Below are 14282 nucleotides of genomic sequence, written 5' to 3'. Positions count from 1 at the left end.
ACACTACCATTTCTTAAATGTAATGTCAGTAAGTACTCGTGATAGTGTTACTGTTAATTATCGCTCATTAAGAAGTGATTGATATTTAGTTTTTATATAATTATTCGACAGCGACAATGCTTGGGAAAGAAATAATTAAATAAAAATCCATAGGAATATTAATTTTATTGTATGTACATTTTGAACAATGCAAGTAAACACGGGTAATAAGTATTAGTTGCATATTTTGAATCCATTAATGCTTTTTAAATACATTTGGTATGGTACCTACATATTATGTAGTACCTACACACGTATAACCCCCTATACACTCACGGCGAGAAGACCTGAAGCTGTCCGAGAAAGAAAGAAAGAAATAATAAATATATAAATATTAGAGGACAATCTTATCACAATCTTACATCTTGAGTCTTCAAATTGGGTGTCACTGTGGATTTCATGGGCGAAAAAGAGAAAGTGGAATATACATATCAGGGCTTATTACTACACGGCCGCCGGGTACGGGTACCTGCGATCGGATGCCGACGTCGGGCCCGATGACTCCCGAAAGGGTCGTTTTCGTAAATATTATGAACGATGTTCTTATATCCCTTCAAGTGGCGGTCAACCCGTGAATGGTCGGATCGAAAACCAGTAAACAGGACACCAGTGAGTGGCTAATGAGGTGTTGCCGTATTTAGAGGTGAAATTGAACGCATTTAAGTACCTATAGTTACGCTCACTTCGTGAAACTGAAAACGGCCCTTGCCTCAGATCCGATATCAGGCTCCGTTCGCAAGTGTGGATCTTAAACCGCTTATGATTTTATGATAGGTAGATAGATGGGAGTACTTACACATACGTACCCGCGTTCAAATGGTTGGCGTTGAGAACATTAATGAAAACAAGCTGTGAGTGTCGACTGTTCACTAAGTTTGCGAAAATTCTGCGTGAACCCTTTGCCCGAGCCATATCGCCGTAAGTCTGTAGGGGCTGATAAAATAATGTATACTACCTACAAGCTTTTCATTTCTCATTTGCTTTCCTTATACAAACATTAATCACTATAGAAAAAAAAATCATGGCGCTTCTCGTGGTATGCTTGATTAGTTGAGGCCACAAAACTGCTTAATATCACAATTTAATGAAACAGGCCTTCTATGCATTCACTCAGACCAACAATAGATACATTATCGCTGGTTTTGTACAATTCTACCCTTCAAAAGCATAATGTAAATTATGCTAGAACCTACATCGCGTGCTTTAATATCACATTAAATCGATCACTAAGAATGTGTCTAATTAGGATTGTCTTGGACCATAGGGGTTTAATTTCGTAAAGCAATTTATAGTTCGTACTCAATCAGCTAAGATTTGACAGCAACGGTACACTAAGCGTATTATGAAAACATTTTTTTTATAATAAGGCAAAGCGCCTTAACTTATTGATACGTACTGGGCACTTAAAGACGTGTTGTTTAATCATTTTGTGTATAATACATACATATATGTATTAATATTATGAATGGTAAGAAAGTAAGCCCAATATTAAATATTGTGGTAAATTTTATCATTGTATTTGCGAGGAAACAAATGCATTTTAGGGCAAGAACTACTTAGGTACAGAAGTACTTAGGTACAACAATTGTGACATATATATAACGGATAATAACTATGACAACATGGTCTATTTAAAAATAAAAATAAGATAATGAATAAATAAACATTATTATATCTAATTGAAATATAATATATTACGAATTATGAACATTAAACCCATCAATAATTAGGTGGCAAGGAGTTGAAGGTGGAAAGAAAATGGGAGTTTTTAAATTTGGATTTACCTATAGTAGTGTAAATAATCTGGAGTTTTGGAAAGTGTAACAAAAACAATGAATTGATTTGAGAATGCTTTGTATTCCTCGCAACAGTCATCGTAACGTAATGATAGCACAAAGGATGACTCACGCTAGAACGGCCTGGGCCCGGGCCGAGGCTTCCGGCGCTTCGTTTCTTATGACGGGTGATCGGTTCTAGTGTGAGTTATCCCTAAAACAAAAAGTGAGAACTGATTAATTAACTGAAGTATATCTTGTGAATGCTTACGTATGTCATACTCGTACTATTCTTTTCTACTAAGTACGACTTCAACATGCATTCAATTACCTACTTTAATAATATTTTGCTTATTGTAATGCTGATGTTATATATTTTATAGTTTTGATCTGACAATACTAGTTCTATATACTTAAGCTTAAATTATAATATATTTATATACATAACAAATCAATTCCGTTGAGCAAATTCTTACCTCACAGCAGGAAAAGGTTTCAAAAGTCAACATTACAATCGCTCGATATTGACATTTTCGAAAATTTACCTTTCTATATATTTATTCACTATATTAAAACTATTAACTATTGTTTTTTGTTATAATTTACTCATTTTGCAACATTCGGCAAAAAAACGCAATGCAATCTGTAACAGTATTAAAGCTTACCTATTTATATACAGATATAAATCTATATCGATATATATCTTTGAATAACTTTCTTAGAAGTGTTTAATAGTTTGAGGTATTTTCTCTTAATTGCTAGAAAGTGGTAATCTTTATAAAGATACATAAGGAACCTTAATTGTTTTCATAGATATTTGAATAAATTTAACGCGTCATGACTTGCAAAAAGCCTTGGCATAAGTAAAGTGCGATACATAGGTATAATATGTAAATGGATAGTTAGGTATTAGGGTCTAATTTGTATGAAGGGAAGAGTGTAGGAAATGTTCACTGCTTGGCGAATGTAACGGCAGATACCCTGGATCAATCCTTGCCCTGCGACGGCCCGGCGCTCCCGGGATCATGGAAATGGCCGCGGGCCTACAACAAACAAACCTCTATCAAATACATTTTAACCTTTTAACTAGAGATGCCACGAATATTCGGCAACTATTCGGTATTCGGCCTATTCGGCCTATTCGTCCGAATACCGAATATCTGTTGCACCAACTTAAAAAGAAAAATTGCAGAATAAAAATAACCAAAAACTATGTAGGTATATTTAGAATGTGTTCTTGGAAAGTTGTTAAATACGAAGACCATTATTTGAGCATTTGTTGGTTAAAAAACATTTTATTTTTATCATGAGTCTGATTTGTTTGACTCTATTCATTAATTATGTTCAACAAAAATATATCTTAGCTAACGTCATCTAACGTTGAGCTTTGTTGGCGATCAGTTTTCATAATAATTGTGACTCAAAATGTTCGCTTGTCATGCCGAATAGTCGGTCGCCGAATATTCGGTATTCGGCCGAGAGAGGGGCCGAATATTCGGTATTCGGTATTCGGCCAAAACCACTATTCGGGGCATCTCTACTTTTAACCGCCAGCAATTTTTGATCGAGCGTGCTCGTGTCGCCACCGACAGTAATTGTACCACGCAGAGTAAGGCTGGCATAGTTACGGGAGTTATAAATGTGCTGTAAAAACCAAATCAGATCTTTGTCTTATTTATCAGACTGTGGCGAAATGAGCTGGATATGTAATGTCTTATATATCAAACTCTGGCGGTTAAAGGGTTTTAAGGGATGTTTATCATTTTTTTGCTATAATATGCGCGTATGCAAGACCTCATTTACAGCCCATTTACTCATGAAAAATACAGTCTTAATCTAAAATATGATTTAGTTTTAAATTTAGATGTTATACCTATTCTTACAATATTCAATTATAATATACATATGTATTATAAATTACCGTAAGTTAATCTATATACGAATTTATATCATGATTGCCAATATATTTTATTACAACCCTACCTGTCACTGCTAATATAATTATTATTAATATTATAAATGCGAAAGTAACACTGTACGAGGGGTGTTCAAAATATTCTCGGTATGAGAATGAAAACAAACAAGTACGAAAAGTTTGATATTTTTATTTTTCAATATACTCCCCCCCTATGTTCATACACTTAAAAGATCGATCAATTATTTTTTTTAATCCTGCATAAAAATATTTTTTATCTTTGGTGTAAAAATGCTCCTCCACTGCCGCCTTCAATGCTTCATCATCGGAAAATTTATTTCCACGCAGATCCTTTTTAAGATTGGGGAACAAAAAGAAGTCGCTGGGGGCTAAGTCCGGACTATACGGTGGGTGAGTAACAGTTTCAAACCCACATTCAACAATAGCTGCCTTGGCAATATGAGCAGTATGGACGGGGGCGTTGTCATGCAGAAGCATAACACCTTTGGTTAACTTTCCTCGCCTCTTTTCTTTGATTGCATCCTTTAATTGACGTAGAATGTTAGCGTAGTACTGTCCTGTGATATTTACACCTTTTTCTTTATAATCGATCAGTAATACTCCTTCACAATCCCAAAATATCGTGGCCATGACCTTGCCAGCTGAAGGGATGACCTTGAATTTCTTGGGATGAGCTGAACCCTTAATGTGCCACTGCATGGACTCTTGTTTACTCTCTGGGTCATAATGATGAACCCAGGTTTCATCTCCAGTAACTATTCTTTGCAGCACCTCATCAGGATTTTCACCGCACAGGTCAATAAAATCGGAACAACAAGCTACACGCATGTCTTTTTGAAGCCGAGTCAGCATTCGCGGAACCCATCTTGCACTTACTTTTGACATATTAAGATGGTCATGGATAATATCATGTACGGTACCAATAGAGAGATTGGTTACTTGTGCTATAGATTTTACCTTCACTCGACCATCTTCCAATATAAGTTTTTCCACTTTATCAATATTTTCTTGTGAAGTAGCTACTACAGGCCGGCCAGGTCTAGGGTCGTCTTCAACACTCTCCCTTCCACGTTTAAACTCGCTTGACCACTTTTGAATGGTAGATAAAGAAGGAGCAGACTCACGGTAAACACAATCCATTTCCTCTTTTATGGTTTTTTGATTTTTACCCTGTTTTGTCAAGAATTTTATCACGCATCGATGTTCTAATTTAGTTAACATTGTCAATTCCCACATGATGTTCATGTTTGTTCAGCAATTGCAGAAAAACAAAAGAACATCTCGGTTCGAATTATACTTTTTTTTAATGTCAATGAATAAACCTTAGCGGCCAGTAACGAAAGAAATTTTAGAAGAGGTTGTAAGATATCAATACCGAGAATATTTTGAACGCCCCTCGTATATCTATCTGTTACGTCTTCACTCTTTCTGAACCGATGTATGTATATGAAATTAGATATGGAGATAGATTGAGACCCGGTAAAGGACATAGAATGAGTACCTACGATCTGATGTACGAGTAAGAGTATGGTATGATACAGTATGAGTATCAATCATCATCATCATTCCACGCAGACGAAGTTGCGGGCAAAAAAGCCAGCTATTTCATAAACTAATAAACCCAAGGACAGTTTTTTATAAAATGTCTTAAACAAAATATTTTTCTCCTAATGATAGTGAGTGAGATGTGCGACTGTGTGCACGTTTCCCCGGCAAGAAATGGCAGACCGATATGTACAGTAAGATATCGCTTGGGCTCCTCTATACGTATCGGAAGCGGATATTGCTCTTTGTAAAATAATAGAATATTAAATATTGTGATGCGTATTTTTAGGGTTCCGTAGCCAAATGGCAAAAAACGGAACCCTTATGGATTCGTCATGTCTGTCTGTCTGTCCATCAGTCTGTCCGTCCGTATGTCACCGCCACTTTTTTCCGAAACTATAAGAACTATACTGTTGAAACTTGGTAAGTATATGACTGTATTCTGTGAACCGCATTAAGATTTTCACACAAAAATAGAAAAAAGAACAATAAATTTTGGGGGTTCCCCATACTTAGAACAGAAACTCAAAAAAATTTTTTTTTATCAGACCCATACGTGTGGTGTATCTATGGATAGGTCTTCAAAAATGATATTGAGGTTTCTAATATCATTTTTTTCTAAACTGAATAGTTTGCGCGAGAGACACTTCCAAAGTGGTAAAATGTGTCCCACTGTAACTTTTAAAAGAAGATAATGATAAAACTAAAAAAAATATATGATGTACATTACCATACAAACTTCCACCGAAAATTGGTTTGAACGGGATCTAGTAAGTAGTTTTTTTTAATACGTCATAAATCCCCTAAATACGGAACCCTTCATGGGCGACTCCGACTCGCACTTGGCCGCTTTTTTATCGTATCGTACTAAGTAGTGATGTTTACCTGTAAATTCATAGCCAGGTCTAGCACAATGTGCACCAGCGTGGGATGGTCGAGTATTTCCTCGGGGAGAGGCGGCGAGGCGCGCGTGAGCTGCGTTCGGGAGCGGAAAGCCCGGTGCAGGCGCAGCGTCACTTCGCAGAACACGAAGCGGAGCAGCAGTAGCCTCAGATAATCATCGCCCATGAACATTATGTACATTATGTCTGTAAATAAAATAATTAAATTAAAATATCGGACCGGATTGAGGCTTGCAGAAATTTTAGATTAATGGTGATATTTGAGCGCTCTAAATTAAAAATATGCCAAACGCGAATACTAGCGTCTTAAATTGGTATTCTTGCGTCCTTATTTTATTGGTACCATGGGTTATATCGGCGGTCAAAATTGGCGAGGCAAATTAGCGTTTGCGTCCACACCACCTGTGATTTGATCAGATAATTTTATGTAAAGGAAACGTTATTAGAATCATTTATATTTATCGCAATCAGAGGACTTCAGTTCAGTTCAGCCACAATATCACTGCTTGTCACAAAAGGATACATGTGGAGCCAGAAAGAAAACAGTAATTTGTAAAACATTTAACAATACTATATAAAGTAAACACACATTACAAACTTGACGCAACTAAACACAGCATATATCATCACGGTAAGCCATGGTGCTGCTTTTCAGGTATCTAAGGCTTCTTAAAATTCAAGGCCCTTCTTCGCGAAATCATAAACCGGGAAGGTTTCGTGTTTTTGTAAGAATAGGTCCGAGAATATTAAGAGGTGATATGCTGTTAACAAAGCGGATTAAAAAAAGATAACAGATATAAGAATCCGCCACGTTCTTAAATCAGATGCGCTCCCAAATTAATAACGGTTGTCTTATTAAATATCACAATGGATACGTACCGATGCGACTTCTGGTCACAATCTGTGATGCTTCAGCCATGAATGTATCAACGAAGCCCTGGGCCCGATCCCAGTGGTTTAACGACATGGTGTGTATGTCGCAGATGTACGCGAAGGCAGTCAACGGGGTAGTTAGGAAAATTGTGAAAAGGTTGCCCTGCTGTTTGTTTTCTGAAAAAGTTTAATTATGCCGTTTAATGCACTCAAAATATAAGTGTATCGAAATAGATCATACTTACAGTCAATATAATTATGTACTAAATATAATAATTAGAGTAGGTATCTACACCGTTGAATCGCCGAACGCGTCTCATGTACCTACTGAGGCAAAATAGACAGTGACAAAATGGCTTAGTTGCTCCCATTTAGCCATGTGGCTACCATATCGCTAATTTTATGACGGATGCTTTTAAAAAGTGGCATAGGTATTCATTTGTAGTAGGTATCGCCGTTTATTTCAAGCAAAGTCCACAAATATTTATTTATTTAAAATGGCCGTACCTAATATTCAACGTATAATATAATTCCCAATAAAAATGGACTGACCTTGAAACGGCTGTGGGACGTCTAAAGGCGACATTAAGATAACAAGAGGCTGTCCAAAGTGACGCGGTATGTGTTGGAACACGCAGGAGTTGTCCGAGTCGATGATGATGAACAACGGCCTCCGCGTGAAGGGGTACAGGTCCCCGGGGTGCAAGCATTGCTGCTCCTTGTATTTGGGGGCCGGGACGCCGGCGGCCGAGCTTTTTGGTTCCTTCACACAGTCCCTGTGAATGTCACTTCGAGAGGTCGTGATAAGCCCACCGACCTCGTAACCCACTGTAACGAAAAGTAATGCAAAATGTTTGAGTATTTTATACTTCAATAGTATTTAATGGGTATCAATGTAGATATTCAGTCATTTAGTTAAGAAGACGCCTACTTTCTTCAGGGTGTTTTGAGGCTGGGACTATCTGCCCATCTGCAGAGATGTACAACAGCAGAGCGCCACTAGGGGGAAGATCGTTGCAGCCACTTGCCAGGTACACTAACACTTGGCTTGGCGATGGTTTGAATAGTAGAAATTTGTGAGGGCTGTCACGTCGTGGGCCATTCTCCAAATTGTATCCTAAAACAATTAAGAAATGGTTCAACGGCCAGTAAACGCATTTCACGTGGTTACATTGTAGCTGTAGGTAGTAGCGTAAGTACTCTACGCTACTCGGGTTTGCGTTTTGAATTCTATAGTTTGGCAAAATATTGCCATTTTATTAATAGCATTGTAAATTTGCTATCCATGTAGGTATAGAGAAAGTACAAAATTAATCAAATATTGAATACACGGGTGTATTTTTAAAGTGCGATTTTTAGGTTGTCACGGGCGTGTCAGGCCAAAATACTTACACACAATTTTTTTATTTATATATCACATATGTATAAATACGGCGAGGTAACATAAAATTGCGGCGAGATGCCTCGAAATGGACGTTCTCCGGCAACCGCGCATGCGGCGGCCGGTTTGCGGGTATATTTATGTAGTAGGTCAGTTACACCGTATTAGCGTAAACATTTTCAACAAACTTTGAATAGGATTTTTAGGAAAAAAACCGTAAGTAGTCGGTCGTGAAGTTATTCAAATGTTTCTCTTAATGGAGATTTAAATGACTCCGTAGGTAGACGAAGGTACCTACAAAAGAAATACCTACGTACATACCTACGGAACAAATTTTGATGTGTAAGTTTTATAAAAACAAAGCCAAGCAAGTATGACCCAATAAAATGACTTTAAGCATATTTTTTTTAGTTTGTTGAAAATGAAACTTGACATAAAATAAGCACTTCGCCAGGCTATAAAATACACTTGGAAGAAGTGAAAACACTTTGAACATAAAGCTCTAGGTTACGTGACATGTAGGTAAAGTTAAATACAACGGCATAGTGCATAGCTTTCTTGTAAATTAATTATAGTAAGTATAAATACAGTTGATATGACATAACAACATGATGTATTGAAATTTGTGTTCTTATTTTCGTACCAATAGGATCAACAGCGAACTGCAATATTGTTTTCTCAAACATGCAATGAAATGTCGTCGCTCCGGGCGTTATATCAGGCTTCGAAGTATCACGTTTAGGGCGGAGCAACTCCAGAGAACTGTAAAGGAATTTCATACGAAATTGAAGGCCTAGGCCGGGAAGTAATTTTTTTTTAAATTCTAATGTAAACATGGGGTCTGTGTTCATGAACAGACTAAACAGCCGAATTATATATTTTTTTTATATTTTTGGTGAATGAATGGTTATTTCGGACCAAAATATCCGTGTTAACGCCTGTTATACACGAACGTACTGATATTAAGAATACGAATCTGTATGATTCAATGTGTTGATGAATAAATTTAAAATTTTGTCTATACGTAATTCATCAGAGACCATAGACAATATTTAAAATCCTCTGCATTTATTTTATTTATAGAAATTGAGATTCTTATTATCAGATTGTGTATAATGGCCCTAATAAGGTCTATTCGAACACACGCAAAATACGGACGACTTCCGTAAAAAAAAACAATTATGGCGGGATTGGAAGGAAAATTAAAAAACTTTTGTTGTGAAGTTAGATTTTTATTATAAAGATTATAAATTTGTTTTTTTTTTTGAGTGGTGTATTTTTTTATTTCATTGCATGTTTGAGAAAAGCACTATACATGCCTAGCCGTGAAAAGGTCTTGCCGGCTTCGTATCACTATCCGGCCTCCCTACGGTCGGCCGGCTATACCTACTCACCCGGCAAGCCCTTCTTTCCCGGCGTCTGCAGTAATGTACTATTAAACACTCTTTCAATGTAGGTACTTATTTAGCTCAAACATCGAGATATCGTGCACGTAAATTCTATTCATTCATTTGTTAATTTGTTGCCTTTTTTGCAATAAGTAAGTACCTATTAAATGATGTAGCATAATTCACTTTTACTGTTCTGCCGCAATCTATAGGTATATCATATTTATGCAGAACAAAATCGCTTGCTGCGGGCTCAGCACGGTTCCATTTTTATCGACTATCACTATGCCCGTCACTTTCGCACTTACATACTTGTTAGAACGTGACAGGCATGGTGATAAACGATAAAAATGCGACCGTGCTACTAGGGCTGAACTAAATAAACATGATAAAACTTCGCAAACAGCCAATCTATAATCATTGTTATTTATCAATATTAATTTATTAAATTAATTATTATTTACAATCAATATTAACTCAGAATATTTTAGAAAGAACATAATATATAAAGGTACCTTTACTTGTAGGCAGCGTAGGATTGGAAATGAATCGTTGCCTTGGTGAGTCGTCGTACATGTGTTGCGGCTGTCCCGACGGTTCTCTCTCGAGCGTTTGAAGCATTCGGAACATGTCTATGGTGAGTTCAGAAAACTTGGCTTGCAGTGAACTACTTCCTATTATCAAAACTTCTTGAAGAGACAGAGTCATTTGAGGTGATCTTTCTACGGGTGGGGTAGTCAGACTGCTGAGCCTGAAATTATTAAATTATATAAGTGCCAAACGGAAGTGTAAGAAATATATGTTTTTATAAGGCATCATGTTTTCCGTACCTGTGGGAAAGGATCACGGGATGGTTATCGGGATGTATAACCGATATGACCGGTTCCGCTTGAATAAAAGCTTTTACCTCGTCTACGACAACCGTCCACTCCATTTGGTCATCTGGGTCATACGTGTTCCCATATTCAATTATTTGTCTATCTAACTCCTTAATTAATTCTCGTACTAATTTAATTTTCTTGAGAAGCAAACATACTACAATAAACCTTGCATAATATCTTAATTTTTTGACCATTAATTCACATTTATCTTCCTTGCACGCTTTTGTATAGTAGCACCGTCCTCTTATGGCGTAGTAAAATGAAAACGCTTCATTGAGATAGGCGGTCTCACTAGTTCTAAGGCTGCAAAATTATTACAATAAATTAACATTTATACATAAACACCGTAAAATGAGCCTACTCAACCTCTATTAACAAATATATTTTAGTAAAATTAGTTTTACTTGCTTAAAATGAATTTTAACTTAAAATGGCCACTCCAGACGATCAAGCCACCTGCAGTACAGTCAGCATCAAAAGTAGTGGATCAGACTACGCGTCATAAGTATACAGGTAGATGTGGATACTTAAAATTCTCTAACAGCTTAACAAAATGAGATGCGTCTCTAGTTAGGTACCTATAGTATTTATAGAACAATTAAACTTTTGAAGGCGAATTCCAGGGGGCGGCAGATAAATAATAATAACCGCAGGGCAGCTTGTGGCGAGCTGTTGGAGAGTAACGAACCCACGGTCTTCGGCGGTCGGAGTGTACCCCGGAGGAACTTGCAGGCCTCTCAACTCTGGCTTGCCTTCATTGGTCGTCCAGAGAGGAGTCGTTAGAGCTATATGCTGCAGGGGTGGAAGTGAAACATGCATAATACGCATAGAAAGCGGCGTGCACATCTCGACACCCCTGAGGTGCTCACACCGGTGTTGCTCCTGGTCGTCTTCACGACGGCAGTTTCAGGGCCCCATCCAGTGGTTGGCAATTCACCGCCTGCCTCGATAACTAGTGAAAACATTGTTATAAAAGGTGCCCGGACGCACCATGGCACCTTTTTCATACGCTTGCTGACTGTAACGGTCCAACTGACATAAATAGGCCGTAGGTACACATATAAAGATACATACCACAGAACAGATATATCGAAGCCGCTAAGGCGCTCACAAACTTCTGAACACGCCTTTATTGTCAAGGCGTTAGAGTGCGTGTTTAGATATTTTTGAACAGCCCGGCCGCTCCGATAAACTGATGGCGACTGTACTTACTCACTACCTGCTATGTCTGTTTGACAAGCGCGCTTGATCGTGTCGGGGCTACGGTTACCGACTCAACATTTCAAGAAAATTGTGGTTGTGGAGTGATCTGTAGTGACCTATGGCCTATGCCTTTAAATTCAATATTTTATTTGCGATTCCACCAGAGGATTGAGCTTTGTATGTTTGGGAAGTAAGTAATGTTGTATTACTAGAATAACTTACTAGAAGTGATAATAAAGTTGACCAATTTTGGAAGCAATCTCTCCAATTTGCCACCGTTTGAGACCATATTTGCTGTCAAGAATAGCGCGGTGTTGCTGTTGAAACTTCCAAAGTTTGGTATACACGTCGAATGTTCGGCCAAAATGTGAGTGCCATTGTTTGTGCCCGTATTGGGGAAGTTCTCTAAAATCATCAATTAGTACATTATTTGTGGTTTAAATTATATGAAAGAAAACATAAGGAGGTAAGTAATATCTGTTCCTGTTCTGATGTTTAAACTCCTAAAACGTATCTACATAATACCTAATTATGTAAACATTATTAAATAGTGGTTAATATGTTATATAACTTATATATTACCTTAAACCGTTAAATAACTGTTTCGATTTCTCGAGAAGATGGCAAAATTCAATGATGACCTTTCTTCCATGGTCATCAAGGGAGGTATTCATTGCAACATTCGCAACCATTAGCTCGTAACAATTAAACTTTGAGGCGCTGGGTAACTTAAATGCAAGCTTTTGCCAAGCAGGTAGCGTTATTTAAACATGTCTATGCGCAAAATATACAAACTGTCAGAAACGGAAGACGCAAGTGAAATTTGGCTGCTGGCTGTTAAATATTGATTAACGTCTTTAGTTTAGTCGCTGTCCGAAAACCAGTAAGAGCACACTGGCGTGGAGCAGGTTATGAGTTCCTGGTACAACCGTTTAATGGAAGCCAGCCCATGCGTGTCTGTTTGCTTTTCCGTTAATATAATATATTGATCACAACTTATTTGTCTTGAGGCTATATCACGATATTTCCAGTCATTTTCAAGTAGAACGTTTTTTTCAGTTGTGGGAAGCAGGGAAGCATATCGTACTGTTTTTACAGTTCCTTCAGCATATTCTTGTTGATTTTGCCTATGAGGTGTGCGTAATTTTCTTGGGATCCGTTCCACTGATTTCGCTTGTACTTCTATTCTAGGTTCCGACCTTTGTCTTCGCCACTCGACTAAGACAGCACCTTCAGGTAACGTCTGCGTAGCAGAATCTCTTGTACCTCTAACCGGTACAGGTGAATGGATTGCATCGTGCTCATCGTAACAATTTAAATATAATACCGGTTGACACCATTGATATACCGGATATGCATTCGTTCGGCACAATGATACGATATCTCTCCCCAAATCCAACAAGTTCTTCCGGCGAGGTGTTGGTGAAAAGCGTACTGTGAACAAAAATAATACAGGATTATAATTCTGTAATAGGTTACATATTAGAAAGTAGTTGAGTAGGTTTCTAATTTCGGGTGGCCCATTTAGATCGGTCAGTATGGGAAAATCTGAAACTATAAGACATACGACGATCTCTTCTTAGGAACCATGTCATCGATTTTAGTAGCAAGAAAAACTGCATTCATACATTTAAAAAAAATGTGTACTCAGCTCGGGAATCGAACCCGGAGGTTTTGGAAAAAAAACTAAAATTATTTCTATTTAGATATCGATTGTGTAGGTCTTAAGCCTTGGAGGATATAATCAAACGGAGACGCCATGTCTGTAATTTTCTGTACAAAACAGTCTGCCGATTTTTGCGGGGGAGGGGAACGTCAAATGTATGCGTAACGTAAAAATAGCCATGTCAGATAAACGTCAGTCCATACATTGTGTATGACCGTTGGCCGCCTATTTTCGACAGAGGGGAAAGCCTGTTAATGGCTACTCCGTTTAGTTGTATCCTCCAAGTCTTAAGCAGTAAATGATACTATGAAACATGATGTCTGAAATGAATAAAATGCATTGTTTTTATATCCTTTAATTTATTTTAGTATGTTTTCGAAATGGCCACCATTTTTTTCAATACATTTTAATTTTTTTTTAATGTATGAATGCAGTTTTTCTTGTTACTAAAATCGATGACATGGTTCCTAAGAAGAGATCGTCGTATGTATTATAGTTACAGATTTTCCCATACTGACCGATCTAAATGGGCCACCCTGTATAGGTATATATTATAGTGATGGGTAGGACATCAATTTAAAATGAGTTTGTATGAGTACCTCATTTTCTAAAATGAGGTGTTACAATGTCTTACTTCAAATGAGGTGAGGTACTAGCATATTTTCAGCGTCGACTATTCCATTAATTCCAACG

The 14282-nt window shown here is 37.5% G+C and overlaps 1 protein-coding gene across 2 annotated transcripts in view; it reads right to left on the bottom strand.

Annotated features, from left to right (window-relative positions):
• The window catches only part of LOC134660813 (protein SCAI), an 89700-nt gene extending 76986 nt beyond the window's left edge, over nucleotides 1-12714 (bottom strand). The window contains exons 1-9 of one of the 2 annotated variants that reach the window (XR_010097902.1): nucleotides 12506-12714; nucleotides 12146-12328; nucleotides 10670-11023; nucleotides 10355-10590; nucleotides 8002-8187; nucleotides 7623-7898; nucleotides 7077-7247; nucleotides 6181-6383; nucleotides 2751-2857 (exon numbers count right to left, since the gene is read on the bottom strand). Coding sequence is in view for 1 of the 2 variants with exons in the window: in XM_063516620.1 (XP_063372690.1) it covers nucleotides 2801-2857; nucleotides 6181-6383; nucleotides 7077-7247; nucleotides 7623-7898; nucleotides 8002-8187; nucleotides 10355-10590; nucleotides 10670-11023; nucleotides 12146-12328; nucleotides 12506-12615 (1776 nt within the window). In the remaining variant the exon portion in view is untranslated. Of the gene's footprint in view, nucleotides 1-2137; nucleotides 2858-6180; nucleotides 6384-7076; nucleotides 7248-7622; nucleotides 7899-8001; nucleotides 8188-10354; nucleotides 10591-10669; nucleotides 11024-12145; nucleotides 12329-12505 lie in introns of those variants that run through there. The other variant, XM_063516620.1, reaches the window with a different exon arrangement.
• Between the last annotated feature and the right edge of the window lie 1568 nt (nucleotides 12715-14282).

The sequence above is a fragment of the Cydia amplana genome, chromosome Z (genome assembly GCF_948474715.1).
Source record: "Cydia amplana chromosome Z, ilCydAmpl1.1, whole genome shotgun sequence".
NCBI lineage: Eukaryota > Metazoa > Arthropoda > Insecta > Lepidoptera > Tortricidae > Cydia > Cydia amplana.
Note: the sequence above shows the minus strand (reverse complement) of the source record. Positions and strands in the feature narration are given on the sequence as shown.